At 34.3% G+C, this 21,831-nt stretch overlaps 3 protein-coding genes across 5 annotated transcripts; 2 read left to right on the top strand and 1 right to left on the bottom strand.

The window, feature by feature from the left end:
• Positions 1-2,661: 2,661 nt before the first annotated feature.
• On the top strand, positions 2,662-8,595 carry LOC148914198 (bcl-2-like protein 1). The gene is made up of 2 exons (XM_089025626.1): positions 2,662-3,432; positions 4,349-8,595. Exons 1-2 carry the CDS (start codon positions 3,007-3,009, stop codon positions 4,460-4,462), a joined length of 540 nt encoding a protein of 179 aa, XP_088881752.1. The 5' UTR covers positions 2,662-3,006; the 3' UTR covers positions 4,463-8,595.
• Positions 8,596-10,157: 1,562 nt separating this feature from the next.
• Positions 10,158-19,863, top strand: LOC148914197 (uncharacterized). 2 transcript variants are annotated; one of them, XM_089025621.1, is made up of 23 exons: positions 10,158-10,240; positions 11,704-11,811; positions 12,009-12,086; positions 12,188-12,298; positions 12,438-12,564; positions 12,710-12,844; positions 12,978-13,014; positions 13,671-13,759; positions 13,871-13,924; positions 14,071-14,150; positions 14,218-14,417; positions 14,540-14,807; positions 15,186-15,242; positions 15,318-15,377; positions 15,464-15,513; positions 15,601-15,781; positions 15,960-16,166; positions 16,758-17,001; positions 17,074-17,486; positions 17,900-17,984; positions 18,366-18,449; positions 18,852-18,910; positions 19,228-19,863. In XM_089025621.1, the coding sequence occupies exons 2-23, from the start codon at positions 11,749-11,751 to the stop codon at positions 19,531-19,533; spliced, it is 2,988 nt and encodes a 995-aa protein (XP_088881747.1). In that variant the 5' UTR covers positions 10,158-10,240; positions 11,704-11,748; the 3' UTR covers positions 19,534-19,863. The 2 variants fall into 2 exon arrangements, with proteins under 2 accessions (XP_088881747.1, XP_088881746.1); XM_089025620.1 differs by having other exon boundaries at positions 15,927-16,166.
• LOC116294622 (anaphase-promoting complex subunit 11-like) lies at positions 19,061-21,732 on the bottom strand. 2 transcript variants are annotated; one of them, XR_004196949.2, is made up of 3 exons: positions 21,532-21,578; positions 21,325-21,443; positions 19,061-20,206 (listed from the first exon to the last, which is right to left on the bottom strand). XR_004196949.2 is itself a non-coding variant. In XM_089025623.1 (3 exons), exons 1-3 carry the CDS (start codon positions 21,675-21,677, stop codon positions 20,091-20,093), a joined length of 255 nt encoding a protein of 84 aa, XP_088881749.1. In that variant the 5' UTR covers positions 21,678-21,732; the 3' UTR covers positions 19,061-20,090. The 2 variants fall into 2 exon arrangements, 1 of the variants encoding a protein (XP_088881749.1); XM_089025623.1 differs by lacking the exon at positions 21,532-21,578 and adding an exon at positions 21,659-21,732 and having other exon boundaries at positions 21,325-21,444.
• Between the last annotated feature and the right edge of the window lie 99 nt (positions 21,733-21,831).

Genomic DNA, 21,831 nt, shown 5'->3' with positions numbered 1-21,831 from the left:
GCGGGCTGCATACGTGACTAATAACGTGACATTGATCACACCATTGGTCATAGAAGAAAATATTCACTAACTTGCGTGATATATCAAGATATCAGAGAGTGATTCCCACCCGCATGCAACGAGAACAGGGGAGGGAGGGGATCTGCTGACTGAGGCTAAGCTATGGGTGCTGTATCGAAGTGGCAGTAAAGCTGAGAGGACCATTTAAAACTATTATGTAAAGAAAATGAAAGTACTTCGTGTTTTTTAGCAGATCCGAGTTATTTTTCAAATGTGATTGAATTGAAATTTTGACTTAACCGTTTAAATGCGATCATGCGATTAAAAAAATCAGTTAATGTGCGTTTCTCGATCATATAAAATATGAATGTGATGATAAAAAAACGTTTTCCCTTTTTTCACATTTCAAGATACATTCTTGCAGCAAAAGAAACTTCTGGAGATAATGATGTAATGTTGCGTTTGATGTGACACTAATCTAATTACATAACATGCAGTGCGACCAGGGCACGTGTCTGTCGCGTGGCACTTATTCAAAATTCTTTAAAACTTATTTGTTTGTAATTTTAATAGTAGTGGGAAAGGGTATTAATACAAATCGGATAATTAGCCAGTTTAATTACTTGACCTTGGAAAATTTAAAAACCTACGAAAATGAAAAAAAATTTCCCTGAATAGAAAGTGCGTACGTGAGTTGAATTTCTAACCTGAAAAGTTTGTCCTGCCAAAACAGAAACAAGTTAAGTAAATTAATGTTTATTATTATATTTGCTGATTTGCAATTGTATAGGATCATCAGTTTGACGTTTTGCCAGCTGAATCAGGAAGGTCAGGGTCTCGTTACCAGGGTGAAAAAAATTAATAGGAAACAGGAGAATGTAAAACGCATTTTAGTGGAGAACGGTTGCCGCCATAACCCCTCCTCTTGGATCAAAGTACGTAATTATAATTAGCATAAATAAACAAATAAGCGAACAAATCGTTTAATAACTCAACTCATAAATACAGCATTAAGTTGCGCTCTTATGGGATATTTTATTAACAAATTTTACTTAAATAATCCCATTTTTCTAGGAGCTTGGAATAAGCTGTCTTTGGCTTTTACTTATGAAGTATTTACAAAGCTTCGTAATATATATAGCTCTAAAGGGTATCAAAAATGCAGAAGTATTTACAAGATAGCTTTGCTTCAATTAGATTGACATGGAATATGATTTACACGTGGCAAAATAACAAGCATAAAACTGCTTGAAAATGTATATTGATTCCAAGGAATCAAAATTGTTTTTAGCATCTTTGTTTTCGATAGATGAAGGTGGAATTATGAGAGGGCTTGCTCTACAGGAATGAGGACTTGCCAGGACTCATGATCATTCCCACAGCAAGCTTGATACAAACGAAAATCCGCGAATCAAAAGAAAATATTCATGTTTAAAGGACTGAGTTTTGATGATTCTTGGCTTATGAAGTTTTCAACTAGATGGGTCGCTGTAAACATAGGATCCAAGTGAAGCGATGATCGGTCGTTCGCCGATTGCTTCTCATGATCAGCAAAATGGTGGAGCTTTGGAATAATCTTGTCAACGGTAGCAGCTTCGATGATAAGGATATCTGGACCTTATCCTGTAGGGCTATGACGAACAAATGCCCTCATATTTAAATCATCTCCTATAGCTCTCAAAATTAAACCTACTTCACGTGGACCCAGATCGTTGTTATTGTTTGAGCTGACAAGATCAACTATATTTTGGTGCGTCATTTGAGTAGCACTATTTATTCGGTTGACAATCTCAGTTCCTTGTACAACTTCCACTCCATGGATTTCATCCCTGGCATTGTCTCTTGGTATAATGTTCCTAGTCCTTTGCCTTTCTCTCTCGGCAAAGACTCGTAAACCATCCATTTGGTTAGATGAAATTATGTTTCGAAGGTGATGATACACGAGTTGCTCTAAAATGGGCCTGCCTTGATTCGTTCAGGTGATATAAATATATCTTCAAATTCCAGAAAACTGCGCTTAAACTTTTACATGGAAAGTTAAAACAATATTTGTTGTTAAATATTACTTTCTGTTACCCTCAATGTTCTATTTCGTTGAGGAGAGAGGAAAATCCAATTTCCTTTAGCTCTTGTAGAAAATCAACAACACGGGCAACTCAGTCTGCGCCTTGGTCTCGAAAAAACAGTGAGTATATTTGGTATCCGATGAAAAGGTCGTAGAAAGCTATGATAGAAGATGCTGGTGATGTTTTCTCCTTGTGGATGACAAATTATATTTACTTCGTTAATTCAAACTCGCCTCTTCTGCCGCGCAATGTTTGTTTCTATTTTGCTCGAACGAAATTTTCCTCAGAAAAATGCGTTCTCTAAATATAGAAGTACGTCATGTTATTTCCACGAATCAGAGATTAGTATTCGAGACTTGATTGGACTTGCACTGACTCATCGATGAACAACACTACGCATGCGTGAGCAGCAGGCGAGTTACGTCATAAGAAACAAGCTTTTATAAGACAGTTAAATGCTCGATATTATTACATGAAATTTTCATGAAAATACGATTTAAATTTAAAAATTTTAAAAAGACATTGGGCTATTCATTAGTGCAAGGAGGCAAGCAGAAAATAGAAATTAGGCATAAAAGTCAAATATTAAATACTTATTTACACTTTTGAACCAATCAGAGAGCGTCATTTCAATGTCATGAATATTAATAATTGGCTTTCTCGCTCGCCTCCGTTAAGCTTGCAACAACTGTGTGTGGGAAAAGCTCTTCCTTGCCATCAACAGCTTCTCTTTCCTTTCGAATCTAACGTTGAGCATGCAGCGATGTTTATTTTGTGTTGTACTTCATTTGTGATTTATTTTAATGTCTGACCACGTTATTTTCATAAACAAATCGTCGAAAAATGGCCGTGTGAACTAAAGTGAGCTGACTAGAAGTGAAATACTGAGTGGTCTTTGAACAAAAATATTTTCAAATATTCACTAAAAATCAAGAAACCCATGGAACTCAATTCAGACGATCCAAGGACATGCTATCCAGAGGTTGTAAAACAATCAGAACTGCTAGCAAAGGATATTATTGCTTATAGACTTGGTAAGAACCATAAACCACCTAACACCGTTGCGGAAACTTTGAGAAAATTGGCAGATAAGATCGAGGAGCAATACCCGGCACTGTTAAATCACTTATGCCACAAACTAAACTTTTCTAGAAGCACGGCTTACACTACGTTTGTTGAAATCGCCGGAGAAGTCTTCGCCGATGGAGTAAACTGGGGAAGAATAGTTGTACTTTATGCATTTGGTGGAAGACTTGCTGTTTACTGTGAACAACATAACATGAAAGACTTGGTTGATCTAGTGACCGACTGGATTGCTAAGTACGTTGCTGGATTAAGTGAATGGATTTACAATGATGGTGGATGGGTAAGAATTCATTATTACACAATTTACACTTCTTTACGACTTGTTTTTATAAAATTCGTGCGTTACAAATTCCGATTATAACTCTGAAATGTACAATGTTGGCAAAAACTAAGTAGGAGGAAAATGTCAAAAAATCTTTAGAATTTCAGTTATTTGAATAAATAATGAATTTGAAGGAAGAACACTTTCAGTTTCTAGTTGGTATAGACTTCCTCTCTAAAACTAGTCAAATGATTTATTTTTAAAAGAGATGGTTTACCCACCTACCTCAAATGACATGAAAACAAACAAAATAGTTTAATTTCTTAAATTTGATTAAAAATGGGCAATTTATTCTTGATTCCTTAATTTTTCTGCAAATTATGAATTTCTAAAATTTTCTAAAAGTTTTGGTCACTGTTTCCTTGCATTGATTTTTTCTTTTCTTTTCTCTAAATATGACAGATATAAAAGTTTTGTTTTTCAATATACAATATATTGTTATTGCCTTAATTAAGTTTAATCCTGTCAGGATCCTTAAGAATCATGTTTGGCAAGCATTTTATCACTAATAACTGAGTTTAGTTTTACTTTGCATGTCTAAGATCAAAAATATTACTACAATATGGTAATAATTGAATAATTGGTGTTCTTGTATGTTTAATGCAAACATGCAATAATATATCTATTGGCCACTGCTGTTTGATTGGTCAAAACATTTACAAATACTAACCTCAGTAATAATACGCCCTGTTGCTATCAAATGTAATTGTCATGGCAACTAAATAAATCAGCAATTATTTCATGTGAATCAGCAATTTCGACAGCACATTGTAAAATAGTCTCTTAGGAAAGCAGCTGCATGTTTCCACTGGTTATTGACTTTTAAGTAATGATATTATCACAATTATTATTATCCTATTCTCTTTTTTTATAGGAGGGCCTAAACAAGCAATTCAGAGATAAAACAAATGATAGTTCTTGGTGGAAAGGTGTATTTATTACAACATTAGGCATTGGAACCTTGGCTGCTTTAGTATACACAAGATAAGCTTTGTTTTTAATTGGACTCACACTAGTACCACAAGCATAAGCATCAGACAAAATTGCAGCTGCAACCACAACAAAGATATGCCAATTTGCTTGTGTTTCTAGTGTCAATAGTGTCAACTAGCTTTCAGAGTCAATACCTAAAATGTTACCCTTTAAACACTCTATCCATAAAATATTATGGCTATTAAAAATTTATAGTATTAAAAATATGGTTCTTTACATAGAAATTGATAGATATGTGATAATTTTTGTCCTTCGAGTCCTAACCTTGCCTTGATATTACAAGTATAACTTTTTAATATTTGACTCTGAAACTTGTATTTAAAGTTTTAAATCATGATAATATTACAGGAGGCATACATTAGCTAAATTGTATTTTACTGTCAATATTATTTTCACTTTTTTTTTTCCGCAGCCATAGGCTTTATGCAATTAAAAATCTTTTATTTAAATATGTATTGGTAATTTAATAGATTTAAGATAGTCAGGGACAATTAATATAGGAAAGTATTTATGTAAAGAAATGTTTATTATGAGATGTACCTTGCACTGACAGATTGCATGATTATTAATCATGTTTGATTATCTGATGGGAAATGACCATGCCACTAGTTAGTGTGAGGTACTCATTGATACAAATCATCCATTTCATCATTAAAGTGTTTAGTACAGGGCTCCAAATAATGGCTGGTCAAGGAAAAGATTTGACCGGGTAAGTTCAAATTCTGGCTGGACATTTGTCCGGTTATTGGCCTTATTTGTAGCCCTTCAGTAGCTAGAAATATTCTATGTCTAAGCCATGTTACATTGCATTTCTTTTGCATCTACCAACACTCTTCAATATACATCCATAAATTACAATAACCACTTCTTGCATTAAAAGTATACAATATGCAATTGAAATTAAGGATGGATGACCTATCGGCTTATAATTATTATGATGTATCTTGCAAATATGACATACATTCAGACATAATATAGAAGTATCAAAAAAATGACTTCCAAATGTTCTGATATTTTATGATTATCATAATAATATAAACTGTCAGGACAGGTTTTTGTTCGTCAATTTTGTTATAAAAATATGGTAAATAAGGTATCCAAAGTGGTTGAAAATGGGTTTATGTATTTGGTCATAAAATTAAAACATTTTAAAGGTAAGGATATAATAATAATTTCTTTACAATGCCTACTTCAAAAAATTTTAAGGTATTTAAAGTAGTTGGATCTGACAATTGAGGAAAATTTCATTCTTTTGCCAATTATGTTTGACCAAAGAAACCTGGATAACTATCATAAACCATTCTTAAATTCATGTTACAAAAACCGTTTTTTGAATAGGCACAGATGTACTAGTAAATAAATTCTTTTGAAAGTTACAGTATTCCTACCAAAAAGTTACCACAAAAATGTACAGCATATGGAAAAAATAATATTACTGAAGCCATTTCAATGATTGGTTTAAAAAATATGATTATATAAGATTAAAATGACAATAGATTGGTCTTCCAAACGAAATCAGGTTCCTAATGGTTATATAATAATAAGGACTTTATTAACATCTTAAGCTTATAGACGGGTACAAGTACTCTACTAATAGGGGAGACCTAAATTGAGTTAATGACTTGTATGATGATATGTGTCATGAATGTTTAGCCCATCCTTTTTTGTGGTCTCATTTGCAGCTAATGTTAAGCTAGCCATCTAGTCTCAAGATACTATTACTATTTTAGATTGATATATGAGCTGGAATATGATATATGAAATTCAGACTTAACCTTCTCTTCTTTTAGAGTTCAGATTGTCTTATGCTTATTATGATTGTTGCGCTTCTTGCGAAACATACAAAATATATGGGCCAGGTTGTACAAAGGCTGAATAGCGCTATCTGGCAGATAAATCCTTATCCAGTGGATAAATAGATGCTGTTATCCAATAAATTTACCACTGGATAAGATTTATCCATTGCATAGCAATATCCAGGCTTCGTACAACCAGGCCCTGAAGTATCACATCTAGATATTCTAAATATGTCATGATCAATCACAATTTATATTTTAGCATCAAATATAAATATATATTTTAGGTAAGGTAATATATGTATATATATTAATTAATTAATATTTAGAATACTTCACACACAAACTTTATATTATACATGCATTGAATTTCTTAATTCCTTTTCATTCACTCATAATTGGTTATAATTGTAATTGGTTATAGTTGTAATTAATTATTAGATATTGAAATTAAGTTAATGATAATAATGATGATAATAATAACAATAATAATTATTATTATTAAATTGAAAAAAATTCTAATAGGTTTTTAACATGAGAAATCATAGCCATTGTATAAATCATGGAGTGCTTACTAGATAAATGTGTGGTTTACGAGATAAATAGCCGAGGTTAAACTACTTGGTGTAGATGAGTAAAAATGCAGCAAGGCCCCCTAACCATAGGTACAAGATTAACGAAGGCTGGACCTCTAAAAGTATAATATAAAGGATAAGGATATCATGGTTCTACTGATCAGCCCTACTAATCTTATACCTAATGAGCCATTCCAGGGTTGAGGGAAAAACTGGGTTGAGTTGGCATTGTAATGCAATGAGATCATTTTAAGGCATGAGCTAGATACCGTCTTGAAAATATGACCCCTACAATGAGTCTCACAATAAACTGCAATGCCAACTCAATACAGTTTTTTCCTCAACCTTAAAATAGCTACATTGAAGATAGAACAGTGAGAGATTATGTCATCTCATGACTCATTGAAATTCAGAATAAGCAGTGATCGAGGCCAAAGTTAGTGATGTCCTTAGACTTTTAACTAACTTAAAACTATAACTATATATCCATTTCTTTTACTTTCTGTATTGAAAGGCCAGGGATAAACCCAAAAAGGCTGTTTGGTGCTGGAGATATGCCAGCCAGGGACATACATGAAAGCTAGTCATGAAAGCATATTGGTATTTTGATAGAAGTATAAACCTTTGAGTTAGGTAATGTACATTTTTTATTGGGAGGAGGACTGGGGGCTTCAAAGGGGAGGGTCATCTTTAAAAATAAGGGTCAAACCTTGTTATTTTGACGAAAGCTAGTTCCTTGTTGACCTAATAGCAGGATCATGATTTTCTTACAGCAAAAGTGGAATTAAACTAAACAAACCTTTAAAAAGTTTACAGCTGTGAATCCCCCAGCTCTCCCCCTCCCCATAAAGAATGTACCTTCCCTTGTGATGATCAATAAGTATTTATCATCCATTTGAATAAATATATAATATATTGTTAGTTTGTCCATTAATTGACACCTTGTAATTACTTATAAGTGCAAGAAAAAGAGCTGTGCTCTTATTAATGTTAAGTTATTAATGTTAATCATATTACTAGTATATACTATTATTTTGTATAAATGTTTTAAGTATTTTTTCAGTGCATTTGTAGACAAGCCAGTAACCTTTTATTATTATTATTATTATTATTATTATTATTATTATTATTATAGTATTATTATTTTCAGTAAAAATAGCAAAAGTGGTTTAATGTTAGCTGTCATGTCAATATTGAATGATCGATATTGATATATTACTCAAGTACCTCGTGTCAATTCCATAACAATTTCAAAATCATGAAACTAGTATTATCTGTAGTCTGACTATTATATCTACTACTAATTTACATTGAGGCAAATATTATTAGGAACTGGTCATTATTACTTGCCTTGAAAAGGAGGGGGTTCTGTATTTACAAGAGCAACCAATCCTGCAAAAGAGCATTATCTTACTCCTTGAACAACATATTGATACTTGTAAATTTTAGCTGTTCTCCCTCCTCCATTAATTTTCAATACTCCATGTGATTCCTCCTAAATTCTTCAAGCCCCTCTTCCCTTTAAGACAATAATCACTGGTTCCTAAGTTCTTATGGATGGTGTGCGACCACATGACAGTTCACTCTCTCGTAAGCGACCACGCACACCCCAGGGCCAGGTAGGAGAAAGTGGTCGCTTATATATGGGAGATGGTCGCATACGAGAGAGTTAAAACAGGAAGCCTAAACCATTTATAATTTGTAGCTCACGTGTTACAACTACTGTATTAACGATTAAACTGTTTTAGTAAACTGTGCTATATGTTTACAGACGTTCTATAATTGCCAATACTAGCTTCGTCAGATTTTAATACCCGATGACTCTTGTTCTTAAATTTTTTATTGTTAAAGGATCTGTTATTGACTGGCTCTTGGGTGGTCGCTTACGGGAGAGGAAAAATAATGAAAAATTCCAAAATTTTAAAAGTTCGTTGCGGTTGCTTACGAGAGTGGTCGCTTATGAGAGAGTTTTTTTACAGAGTTTATATGGGGAACAAAACGGGAAATTAATAAAATAGTCGCTTACGGGATGGTCGCTTACGAGAGTGGTCATTCAAAGAGAGTCGAATGTAGGATATAATGAGAAATGCTTTGTTATCGTAAACCAACATGGCTGCACAAGATGCACCTCAAGAAATACAAGCTTATTCTAGATTACCTCTGTTTTTCTGAGTCTGGTTGAAACTTAATATTCAAAAAAATATCCATGATACTTTGACCTTATTAAATACAATGGTCAATAAAACATATTTGTTAACATTATTTGTTAATGATTGCATTACTTATTGTCATGTACGATGTAAATTTACAGGGCTCAATCTTTCTTCTGGTACTGGACACATTTTAAATAATTCAATAGCTACAACAAAAGACCCCAAGTAATAATATCTAAAAGAATGAAGTTAACAATTAATGATACATGCACAACACTGAGGTTTATGTACATGCAGTCAAGGACCTTACAGACCCCTTGCTGTGACAACAAGGCAGCTCAACCTTTCTTCATAATTAACCCTCTATTTTCATTCCCCATGTATTAAAGTGAGTTGAAACTCTTTAAAAGTTAGTGAGAACGAGTTTCAAGTGGGGAGGGATTAGTAGGAAGATATTCCTTCAAGGCTAGAAAATAATTATTAGGACATGAGAAAATCTTTCAGAAATCCTTAAGAATAAAAGTTACCTTTGCAGATGCACACATCCTCGCTTGCTTGCTTGCTTGATTGATTGATTGACTGATTGTGATCCCCAGGGGGAGGGGGGGGGGGTTATATGGATTATATGGGGATGATCTGCTGAACAGGGTATGGTTTTTCAAGCTTCTTGTCATAAACAGGGTATGCAATTTCACTCAAGTTCCAAGTTCTTCCTGAGTTTTCTGTCATATTCAGGGATTCTACTTTCGTATTGAACAAAACTGATTATTTTGGTCGTCAAAAAAACAATATGCAAGCTGACATGATAATTGAAGCAGAAACTCAGTGCAATAAATAATTTATTTTATTATATCTTTTGTCATAAACAGGGTCCACAAAATCCAATAAGTGTTTGTAAGCCGAGTTAAGATTCATGATAGTTATGATTCATCAGGGTCCACAAATTTGAGTCTTTTTTGTCATAAACAGGGTATCCCCTTTCAGAATCCCAGCGGAACACCCCTACCCAAATTCTGGCGGAGTACCCCCCAGGTTGTGATCTCACTTTTTCAGTCAGCCTGGGTTTTTAACAAATTATGGGTTACCTTTAATTTTCTATATTTGTGTAGTCATGGGTACAAGCACCCAGTTTCCCGCGTCTAGCGCGCCAACCGCTGGCACGTGACCGCATATTCGTTCAACGCATGTATTGTGCTCACATGCATTGGTGTAGCATTACTTGGTTTTTCGACTTTCTGCCTAAATATACGTAAGTATTACTTATTTTTCGCTGCTTTTGACATCGTGGAGTAAAAGAGTATTTCTTTTAGCAACGATTCTCGATGTTTATAACATGATTGGTTCAACGGAAGCGAAAATTTTGGTCCTCTTTTGGAAGACATCGCAGTTCTGTAAAAGGTCAAGGACACCGATAAAAATTACTATTAAAACGACAAATTTCCTTCTGAGGTGGATGTAGACAAAATCATTGGAGATTGTGTATATATTGGTAACTTATTGTTTTGTTTATTTGATGGTACTGGCAGCCATGATATCTGTTTGCCTGTGATAACGTAGAGAGACTATATATCACCATGATACAGACCTTCTCTTTCAACATTATTTTGCCAAATACCGCTTCCTTTACACTTTGTACGATTAAGATGTAATTGGTCAAGTCTGGAAAAGCCTTCAAATATTCTCTTTTAGTCTAGAAGGATAAATCGACTGGTTGAAACGCTACTATACTATTGATATCGAAGGGAAAGTGGTTTTCTTCACTGCTTATGTCAATGTGTCGTGGTTGCCATTTCCGTTCTGTGACTCATCGACTCAAGATTCTGTGCTTCTCAGTTTTGTGTTTTCTGTCTTAATCAGCCATGCTTGTTGTATATTTTTGGATTTAAGTTTTCCTGTGGTCTATATTATTTGCTAACATAGTAAAATTTAAAGTAGCGAATAATAGATTTGAAAAATCGTACAGCGATTGTATTAGACTACTTTGCCATGAGGTGACATTTGAATGTGTGAATATTTAAAAAAAATTAATATTGAAATTTATTTGATTGTCATGTTTAAATTCACTTTCTAATGGCTATTTTCCTCCATAATTTTATAGAAAGTATTTAAAGTTTGCATTTGATATTTTTCCTTTTTATATGTACGGTTTAGCACATACTGTAAAGGTATCTTATCCATCCTTTTTACATTCGTTTCCTTTGTTTATTTGGTGGGCATTATATTCTACTCTCTATATTAGTATAAAAACGCGATGTTTATGACTGGTATTTGCATGCATGCATGTGCATTCTTAAATTTATCTTTATTAACACCAGTTTAATTAAAACCACTTTCTTTTGTTTTTATTTGTGTTTATTGACAATTATAATTTGAAAAGTTAAAATTATAAATTGAACTTAATAATGAGCTAAAAATGCATAGATCATATGCAATACTATTGTTTATAAATAAGCAACTTTATAGCTTACTATTGCTATGATTTATAGTTGTGGTATTGTATATTTGTACTGCATTGTAATTTACAAGGAAACATATATGCTGTAAGCTCTTCTTGTTGTACATTCTCCACGTTTGAACATTGTTACATGATTAACAAGCTATGTGGTGGTATTCTAACCAAAGCTTTAGGCTTTGTGATAAATTATATGCCTAAAGCATGCAATGAGAAAACTTTCTCTTATACAAACTGAATTATAATTTTTCTTTTTTTAGGATCATTGTATATAGTTTGTAATATAGACTGTTAAGATAGTTACGATGAAAGGAGGGACGACACAAACACAACAAACTTCACAGACAGACACATCCAACATCAAAAAGGTTTGAATCATTCTTGTTACCTGAGTCTAATATGTATACTCTAAATGGAAGGCCTTGTTACCAACTATTAGGTCACTAGGTCTTATGATGTATTCATGAAATATAGAAGATATTAATCTCATGTTTTGTGTTATCTGAAATATTCACTGTATTTAAAGTCTTTTGAACATTATATAATGTATTTGTCTTTAAAACAGCCTACTGCAGAACAGATACGGTATGCACAACTACTGAATAATGAAGATTTGAAAGTAGTACAAGACCAGATCAAACAGGTATGCCATTGATATTAATTTGTTTTGATTAATTGCTATCATATATAAAATGATGGTATGTGCTATTTTACTAAATATATTAACATGGTTCTTACTTGTAGGTAGCAGATTTTACAGGGAGATCCTCTGATGAGGTTTCAGTAGCTTTGCATGACTGCAACTATGACACAGAACAAGCCATCAACACATTACTTGAAGGCAGTGCAGACAAGGTAGAATTCTTGCTTTTATATGCACACCTCACAGGATTACATATTTTGATGCTGGATTCCAAATGATCAATGTCAAAACCCTGGAAATGATAAAACATTTTACTATATTGTCTAAGCATAAACTATTTGTTGTCAACAGAATGAATGGATAACTTCAAGTAGTCGCAAAAAGAAACATCAGGTTACTGGACAAGGTGTTGATAACATCATCAGTTCTGGACAGCCAACAAGAGAGGGACAGAGACGATCCGGAGGGGGAAGGGGAGGTGTGTAATGTTCATCTTAAAGTTCTTTAATTGAACAGTAAAGTTGATAGAAATGACTGGATATTAAAGATATCAAAAGCACTTCACCAAAACATTTTAGATTATATCATCAAAAAAGTAAAAAAGTAGCCATTTTTGTTTAAAGGGAGAAACAGAACATCTGAGAAAAACTGGGAGTTGGACCAAAAGGATAATGATGAAAATAAACCCCCAGAAAGTGGACGAGGAAGAGGGATTCGTGATGACAGATCTGCAGATCGAAAACCATCTGGAGGAAGAGGTAGTTATGATATACAGTTATAGAATATTATGATTGTTTCCCATTTATACAAATCAGCATACAAATGTGACAATGTAACAGCATTAACTAAATATATTCAGCAAAAATTGTAAATTGCTATTTGTTGTTGTAGGAGGACTATCAAGACGAGGAAGAGGAGGAAGCAGAGGGTAATTATTTAATACAATACATTTTATTAATTCATCCCAATTGGGTTTTTAGAATTAATTTACAAAAATTTTTTAATGTATACGACATGGAAAAATTTTATCATTTAAAATGTATATAGTTTGTTAGTAATAATAAATAATATCGTATTAAAATGTGTTTCAAAAGCTTATTTCTCAAGATATTTGAGAAAATGGATCCCAATTTGTGACATCATTTTGTTTACACATATTCTAGATTCGGTATAAATTGTAATTTATATAAAATAACAACAAAAGGCATATTCTATTCAGTTTCATTTGATAGCTTACGTAGTACTCTTCAAATGTTGGGAAACTGAAAAGTGTACTACCTGAAATTAAGATTCTACATTCAAACATATTTCATGTATTTTCAACTAAATCTGGAGACTTGTAAACAAAATGACATCACAATTTGTGCTAAATTTTCTTGAATTTCTAGAGAATGCATTTTTTAAACAAATAAATTACACATTTTTAACATTAAAATTTTTTGTTTCGTATGCACTTTAAACCCACCCTAAAACCATGTAATATCTTCGCTATGGGACCTAATTAGACTGTGTTACAAGATACGATAAATGTTTGGATGATTAGCTTGCTAATAGTTATGATCATGACTTTACACCTTACTCTAGACGTTCATCATCAAGAGGAAGGGGAGGAAAAATAGGGAGGAATGGTATTTCATCTACTCAGCCAATGAATAATGGACCTACAGAAAATGGTTAGTTCACTGTTTTTGTGTTTTTTGTTTTGTTTTTGTTTTTGTTTTTGTTTTTTGATAACAACAAACTTTATTTAACATGAAAACAATAACTTATTTTTTGTATTCCAGGCACAGAAATGTGGGACATTCCTGATCCAAATGATGATAAAAACAAAACTGAATGTAAGTTGAAAATGTTTTACCCTTTTAAAAGAACATTCTGATTATTATTAAATAGTTGTATTTGCATTTAGATTACATCAAGTGGCTTTTCATCTTCTTTTCTCCATAAACATCTGGTATATTCTAATATAATGTTTTCATTTTAGCCTGGGAAGATTCTGCAAAACCTTCAGACAACTGGGGTACAGAGGATTATATACACCTCCCTTCTGCTACCGTCAAAGAGGTACAGTAATATGCTGCTTTTTTGGGTGAGGTATGTTTACCAACTAACACGGTTATGTTTCCTACAGCCAGTTGCTCCTGTTAGTATGTCTTCACTGTTCAGCTCATCAGTGCAGCAGTCCAATAATTGGAGCAATAATGATGCTAAAGAGGTGTCATCTTGGGGTAACAGTGATTCAGACTCTGCTACTGTTACAGGCAATAATGGTCCATTAGTGAGAACCACAAGAGAACAGTCTACAGAGAACACACCCTTTGCACCTGAAAGGTATGATAAAAACTGTGATTAATTATCTTTGACTTGTAAGTCTTTTTTTTTCTGAGATAATGACTTTATTGTATTTAACCATATGATGTTTCATTAATTGTTTTACAATTTGCAACCTGTAGTGTGGATATGGCAATAATCCATTCCAAAATTGCTCAGAGTCCATCAAGAACAAGTGAACAGTCCCAGAGTAATACCGATATGCCTATGATTCGTATTCCATTACCTGCTGTCAACCACAATCATCTCGGACCAATTAGTAAGCTGTTGGATAATGTATCTGCTGCTAGCCTGCCCCAACAACCTATGTCATCTGTATCACATGTGACTTCAGCCCAGCCACAAAGACAGTCTAAACAGAACAGAACAAGGAAGTCACAAAAGTCTCAGGTACTACACTCCATAAAATGATAATTATACAGTAAGGGATGGGACTGTTTTGTACCAATGACCTCCAATAAAACTGAGTAATGGTTCAAAGTACTTCTCTATGACAAAACATACATGTATTTCATGTAGAGCATCTTGTGTGAAATACAACAAATGTGACACCCTCTTTTTATTGCAGTTTTTAAATGTCCATTACATTATATGGGTGTTCATGCAAAGTTTCAAAACAAAGTTATTGGCAAAATTTCTTTTAATTGATATCAAATTACCTTAACCTGAAAAGAATAGCATGCAGTCCAAATTGAGTAATAATAGTGAGCAGATCTGTTGTATGTATGGACTTATTATAAGATATTTATACTTTCTGTTTGGCTATAGATTCCTCAGAAGCCAGTGGAAATGCCAGATTCTATGATGGATGAGCTTGATGTCCAGGTAAGAATGTTTCTTTTTTACCTCTATACTAGTATTTTACTCAAACAAATCTTTAATCATAAAACTTTGTTTCAGTTTGGCAATCTTGAATTTGGTGGAGATTTTGGTGGAAGCCCAGGAAAAGGACAGTCCAAGGTGAGTTAAACAAATTTACTTAAGAACTTAACATCGTAGCAGGTCGTTGTTATGCTAATTTGTTATTATCATCTCCGATTCCACAGGAAAGTGCAGTCACTTTTAGCAGTGAGGAGCATCTTGTCTCAAAGCAAAAGTAAGACCCTGTAGTAATAGTAAAATAGTTGTATAACTAAAATTTAATTTAAGACATTAAATGATGAAACTGTAATCTCTTCTTCAGTGATTTGCAAGTGAGCAGACCCATTGAAGCGGAAAGCATTTCAAACCTGCCATCCACATTGTCAAGAAGTGTTCCAATCACAATTGCCTCAACTACATCTGCCACTTCAAGTCTAACCAGCTTGGAAGACAGTTCCCCCAGACATTACCAGCATGCATCACCACGGGAACGTAAATCACAAGTAAGTCCTTAATGGTGTTGCAAATAATTTCTTGCTTTTAAAAATAATTATTGGATTGTTGACTTAATGTTTGCCTTGTATACTTATGTTGATGATAACGTTGGTACACTGTATTTTGAAATTTTTTCATCTCAATTCATTAAAGATGAAAGCTGAGCAAATTGCATTTCTTAAACAGCCAAGGGATTTATCAGAAGATACTCTTCCAGCACAAGTACCCGACAGGTCTAGAACACCTCCAGCTGTTTCAGCCAGTAATGATAATTCTTCTCTTGGTGCAGTAACACGCAGCCTACCCATCTCATCAGCTACTTTACAGTCTCAACTTGTTTCAAGTCTTCCTAAGGAATCTGCTTTGGATTCAAGAGTGTACCAAGTCAATCAAGTAATAATAGTACTTACAGTCCAAACAGCTTACAGCTATTTTCATAAACATGCAAATTTGGTTTTCTGCTGCCATCAATGAAACCTTATCAGTCAGTAACTTTCATATTTTTGACTGGCAGCAGCGAGAAAGCAAATTTCATCGTGCAACTCAGAGCACCAGGGGCGCATGTTTATGAAAATAGCTGTAAGCATGCTACCTAGAATAGCCTCAATTGATGATTTCATTATTTGAATATGGAGTTAATTATTCACTTTGGGTTTTCATTAATAAATTTGAAGTCTCCAAACTTCACAATAATCATGAGTAAAACTCTAAGTGGTCAACTATTGAACTTCATAGTGGCCTTTCTGGGGAGTTTTTCCACTTTCAAATGACATATTCAATGAATGGAATAAACACACAAGAAGATAATTCATCTTTAAGTTTGAATCCTTATTTGTATAATGGAACATCAGATTATATGATTAAGTTAATATTTGAATACTAGAATCATGAATGGATTCTAGGGTGTATGCTTTGAATGTATTTCTTAGATGTTATTGACACCTTACTTGTTTTCGTAATGAATGTTTGTTTTTCTTTGTGAAGCATGTTTCTAGCCAGCCCTTGTCAAGTAAGGATAAGTTATCATCAAGTAATCTTGCTCATCATAGCACCCTAGGAGGGTCAACAATGGTAACATCATCTCAGAGAAGTGAGAGCAGTAGTTCACACACCATACAACCACCCCCTGGAGTTGGAGTACCGCACAGTACCACACAACAAGCTACATCTTCTTTGGGTCTGTCTACTGCTACAGTATCTAGCTCTAATAGACCTGCACAGCATTCTGGTATGTTAAAAAACACTGTCCATTGTGCGAGCATCAAGTACTGGTATTTATCATTGTTATATGTCTTCATAGGTAAGCCATCTTTACCCCCTGGTGTTCTTCCAATGAGTACACTGTATGGGATTCAACAGCCAGGCATGATGCCTGCTTATTCTATGCCTTTCAACTATGAGGAATTACAGCGACAAATGCAGATGGCTGCTTACTATGACATGATGCAGGCACAAGCTCCTTTACAAGGTAGAGATAACCTTCAAGGGACATATCAAGCTGATCAGCAGAAATTTGGTCGCAGTGATGCATCTTCCCCTGTGCAGACAACAATGAATCAAGCTAATCAAGGACAGCATCACCTACAGCAACAGCAACAAGCATATCTGAATACTGGTACTATGCCACCTTATGGATATGGTGGTCTTGCTTTTTATCCTGGTGGAGTTATGCCTGGTGGATTCCCAACATACTCTGGTCCTCAAATGTACCAGGTAATTTAAAAAAAATTATGTCATTAGTTATTAGCTCAAGCCTATGCCACTTGACCAAATAGGAATATGGATAAAAAACACTGAAGAGGTTAAATATTTGTTCTGAAGAAATGTTTCTGCTACTAATGAGATAATAGTTGCAAGCAACAACCCATTAAATGTACATCTCTTTGGGTTTGATCAAAGACAACAAAGTAGTTATGATTAGTAGGTCACAATTTTGAAAATATTAAGGCATTAAAACTTTTTGTTCAACACCATCCACTCACTCTCCAGTGAAGGGTCTGAGTTGGTTGACAACATTATTTAAATTGAACAGACTTTACATATCACATTCAATGACATAGCTGTGTCAATGATGTTAAAACCATAGATTTGCCTCTATTTTTATTCATTTTTTTGTCCTTTCACAGCAAATGGCTCCCAAAACTCATGGTAATGTATCACAGTACCAGCCTGCATATGGTAGTCAACATGGCAATCATCATTACTCTTCAGGTGTGTGTCTGCCTACCATGCATCTTCCTGGTATTTGCCAGTATTACTGTATAATATCATAATTAAGGGGGGTTTAGCATATTTGGTTACTAGGTTACCACCATTGCTATGTAGATTCTATATCATATGTTTTTGGACTGTGTTTAGTATTCTTTCGATTGTTCAAATATTGTTAAGCCTTTTTGACAAGATTTTTCTTGTTCAATGGTGTAATCACGACGTCATACAATCATGTCATTTACCTCAAACCAATTTATGACTTTTAATTATTTCCCCATAATTTCTTACTTTTCTATTTTGGAAGTTTTGTGAACTGGTAAATTTTCCACCACAATGGTCTTGTTAAATATGTTATTCATGTAAACGTCTTTGTCAATTCAGGTTATGATGATCTAAATGTTGGACATGACTTTGGTAAATCTCCCTATCATTCTGTCTCTCAGACTCAAAGTAAATCAACCTCAGGTAAAGTGTTAATTACAATTTTAAATGGTATGGCTATTGCAATCAACTCACGCTGTACAGTACAGTCTTGATAAGTGGTTGGAGAAATTTTTGTAAATGCTAAGTAAGGTGATGGCATGTGGTCAGTAAGTCGTTTGTAAGGTCTTGGTACATGGTTGGTAAGGTGTTAGTAAGTGGTTGGTAATGAAACAGTAAGTGGAAGGTAACTGATTGGAAAGGTGTTGGTAATATTGATCTGTGAGGTATTGGTTATTGATCTGTAAGGTCTTGGTAAACATTGCTAACATAGCAGTAAGGTATCATTAAGATGCATACCTATGACAGTGTTACTAACAGCGTAACAGCAATTTTTACACAAGTGAAAACCCTTATTTCAATAAACATGTTTTCTTTGACTTTTAGTTGTTAGTACTTCAACAGACCTTGGAGGAGGATCATCATACAAGACACAAATTGGGAAGGTATGAACCAAAAAACTATATGGTGTAGTTATGTCTTCATTGAAGAACATAAAAAACTTGTATATGCTTTGTGCAGTTATAAAGCATCATTATTAGGAGAGGCATGTGTAACAGAGTGCTTCTCAACACTTCATGAGTGTTCTGCCAATCCCCAAGTGAAAGTTTTTTATTTCTTTATAATGCTTATCACAAAAAAGATGTCTTGGATAGGAATGATGCAACTAAAAGTGTGCATGCATGCTGTGTGCTCCCATGAACCACCAAACTAATTAGAATACAAGATTTCTAACTGTTCTTTAATGTCTTATATTCAACAGTACGGCGAAAGCAAAGGGTTTTTAGGAGGTACTCCACCACCAGCTCTAAACCTATCAGTACAAGGACAGCACAGTCATCTTGGTAACTTCCCAGGACACACCACCCCATTTATGTCTATGTTACCCACCCAACAACAACACCCACATTCATTATTTCATCACCACCCAGTACCTCACCAGGATGTTGGACAGACTGGCATGTCACAAAGAGGACAGCAAAGTCAACTCTCCAAACAATCCCAAAATAAGGGTGGACATCAGGGTTCTTATCCAGGGCCGTTCTGGTCTAATGCTAACAAGTCTTAACAAACTCCATGGCATGGAGTCTCCACAGAGTGATTGTATAGGCACCTAGGAGTGTGTTGCAAGTAGTATTAAAGAGAAAGGCAACAGATATGATAATGCTTATGATAGTATACAACAAGCCCTTTCATGTGTTTTTGTCTTCCTTCCCTTGGGTTTCAATCAAAAATATATATTGCTTTATGAGTTCAGGATGTAAATGATGTCAAAGTGTACAGACTATGCCTTGTGACAGCATGTAAATGTTTTGCTATTGTAATTTAATATTTCAGTCTTTAGCTTATAGAAATCAAGTTTTACACCATATCCTTTCAATAAATGAAGAATGATTTACTTGTGGTTATATTGTTTTTGTTTTCGTACATTAACTACTCATAATTCTGGGTGAAGTACTACTCTGTATAAGCAGATATTTTCAATGTGTTTACAACATTCATGAGAATGAATACATCCAATGAACCAAAATATGGACTATCTATTTACACAGTATTTACATAGTATTGAGTAAGATCTTTTTTCATGCATGGCAATGTCTGTATGACTGCTCTTCTTGCTGTTTTTCATTCTTTGAATTGCCATTCTTGACGACACATTGGGCATAATTGTTGATGTAGTTGAGAATTGAGCCATTTTAAGATGCAGTGCATATGGAACACATGGGAACACTTACCCCACACTATGAGAAGATAAAATTATGTTAACAAACTGTTATCTTGCATGGACCTTTCTGTAGTTTAAAGGAAGATGGGTGCAGAGAAGTGTGGGGCTGAATGTTCAGACATGAGGTGTTTGGTCATAAGGTTCTGTTATTTTATTTATTTTTGTTTTGTATATAGGGCTAACTTCAAGGTCCACCTTTTCAAACATTGTCATGTATTATTTAAATAAAGTATTATTTTAAGATAGGCCATGAGAAGTTTGGACAGAAGGTGTTCAGATTAAAAGGTCCTGTCCCAGTCTAGCCATCATGTTCCATGTAGCGCCCATCTAAACATCAACAAGGCAAATAGAACATCCGTACTATGTTATGTAACGTTGTAATGTTGCATTGCCAAATAGGTCGTAGTGTGCTTTTTGTTAATCGTTGAACAAGGTGTACTAGTTATAATGTAATAGTTGGATGAATACAAAGAATTGCCCTATTTCACTATAACGCCACATCAAAACAATCTATTGTTTAAACGCAAAGGATCATGGTCGTCGGAGGGGGTCAAATCAACGTAAAGTCACCGAAAATTATTCTAAAACCTGTATCAATCCACGAAAAGAAGTAGAATAGCCACAAACGCTCAGAATAATTTTTAGTACATATTAGAACATTATATCTGAAAACCAGGCCATTTTAGATTAAACTGTTTCGCTAGGAGCAAATTTTGTTGAGTTTTCTATTGGATTTGGTGATTCCACATAAACGAGCTGTGACGTCATAGTGAAATAGGGCAATTTTTAGAGTCATATATATATATAGTGTCCGGCCCTCAGTCATTTTTAGTGTCATCAAGCAACACTCACTCCCAACTTAGTTCTTGTCGTTATGCAAAGCCTCCTCCCCAACTTAGTGGGGAGTGAGCGATGACAAAAATGGCTGTGGGGAGGAGACTATCAAGTGTATAGTACTAAATAAGCTTAAGTGTTTTTCATGGCTTTTATGTAAACCAATCTATGTGCAAACTAATAGGTCAGTTATTGAGACTGTTCTCAATCCCCCTTCTATCCAAGGTGAAAGACATGAAGACCTAATTTATTGGTTGTCCATCGATCCCTTGTGCAAAAAAGACTGTTATTCAAACCTACCTAGTGGACAGTCATCTCCAGGGATCTTGCAATCTGGACAGCAACCATCGAAAGCCATTCGACAAATACCACAGCTGTCATCATTAGCAACCCATCGCCAAGTGGCTACGCCAACCCATCTGAAATAGAAGGTAAAACAAATCATGAGATTTAATTAAGCCTTACAATATATAAAGACGTTTGATGGTTGAGTATCAATCCACTTACCCTAATAATAAAGTCGTCCAACCAAGAGATAAAGGGAAAATTGGTTAAGATGAAATAACTCATTAAAATAATGACATAAAGTTATTATGAAACGTTTTACGTATATGGAACTGTATTAATCCCTTACGTTTTATTTTGACTTTCATCCCAAACTAAAAGTTTTCAACACGATCGAAAATGGCGCAGCTTTTAGCCCAGTCCTCCTTCCTACCACACAGGAAGCCCAACATAACACATGGTTGAAATATCTAAACTAAATGAAGACTAGTAAAATCAACAAATTTCTCTGTTACTCCTACA

The sequence above is a fragment of the Actinia tenebrosa genome, unplaced genomic scaffold (genome assembly GCF_029948245.1).
Source record: "Actinia tenebrosa isolate PJP-AT-01 unplaced genomic scaffold, QUT_ActTen_1.0 PGA_scaffold0__85_contigs__length_37466705, whole genome shotgun sequence".
Taxonomy (NCBI): Eukaryota; Metazoa; Cnidaria; class Anthozoa; order Actiniaria; family Actiniidae; genus Actinia; species Actinia tenebrosa.
This window is presented reverse-complemented; position numbering and strand designations above follow the sequence as displayed.

Bases quoted from the DNA above. Each gene is read 5' to 3' on its own strand.
- LOC148914198 (XM_089025626.1), top strand. From the start codon at position 3,007: ATGGAACTCAATTCAGACGATCCAAGGACATGCTATCCAGAGGTTGTA. The intron at 3,433-4,348 runs GTAAGAATTCAT...CTTTTTTTATAG, and splicing joins TTTACAATGATGGTGGATGG to GAGGGCCTAAACAAGCAATT.
- LOC148914197 (XM_089025620.1), top strand. From the start codon at position 11,749: ATGAAAGGAGGGACGACACAAACACAACAAACTTCACAGACAGACACA. The intron at 14,151-14,217 runs GTACAGTAATAT...TGTTTCCTACAG, and splicing joins CTTCTGCTACCGTCAAAGAG to CCAGTTGCTCCTGTTAGTAT. The intron at 15,243-15,317 runs GTAAGAATGTTT...ACTTTGTTTCAG, and splicing joins TGGATGAGCTTGATGTCCAG to TTTGGCAATCTTGAATTTGG.
- LOC116294622 (XM_089025623.1), bottom strand. The intron at 20,207-21,324 runs GTAGGTTTGAAT...ATCTTCTCATAG, and splicing joins TGGAGATGACTGTCCACTAG to TGTGGGGTAAGTGTTCCCAT.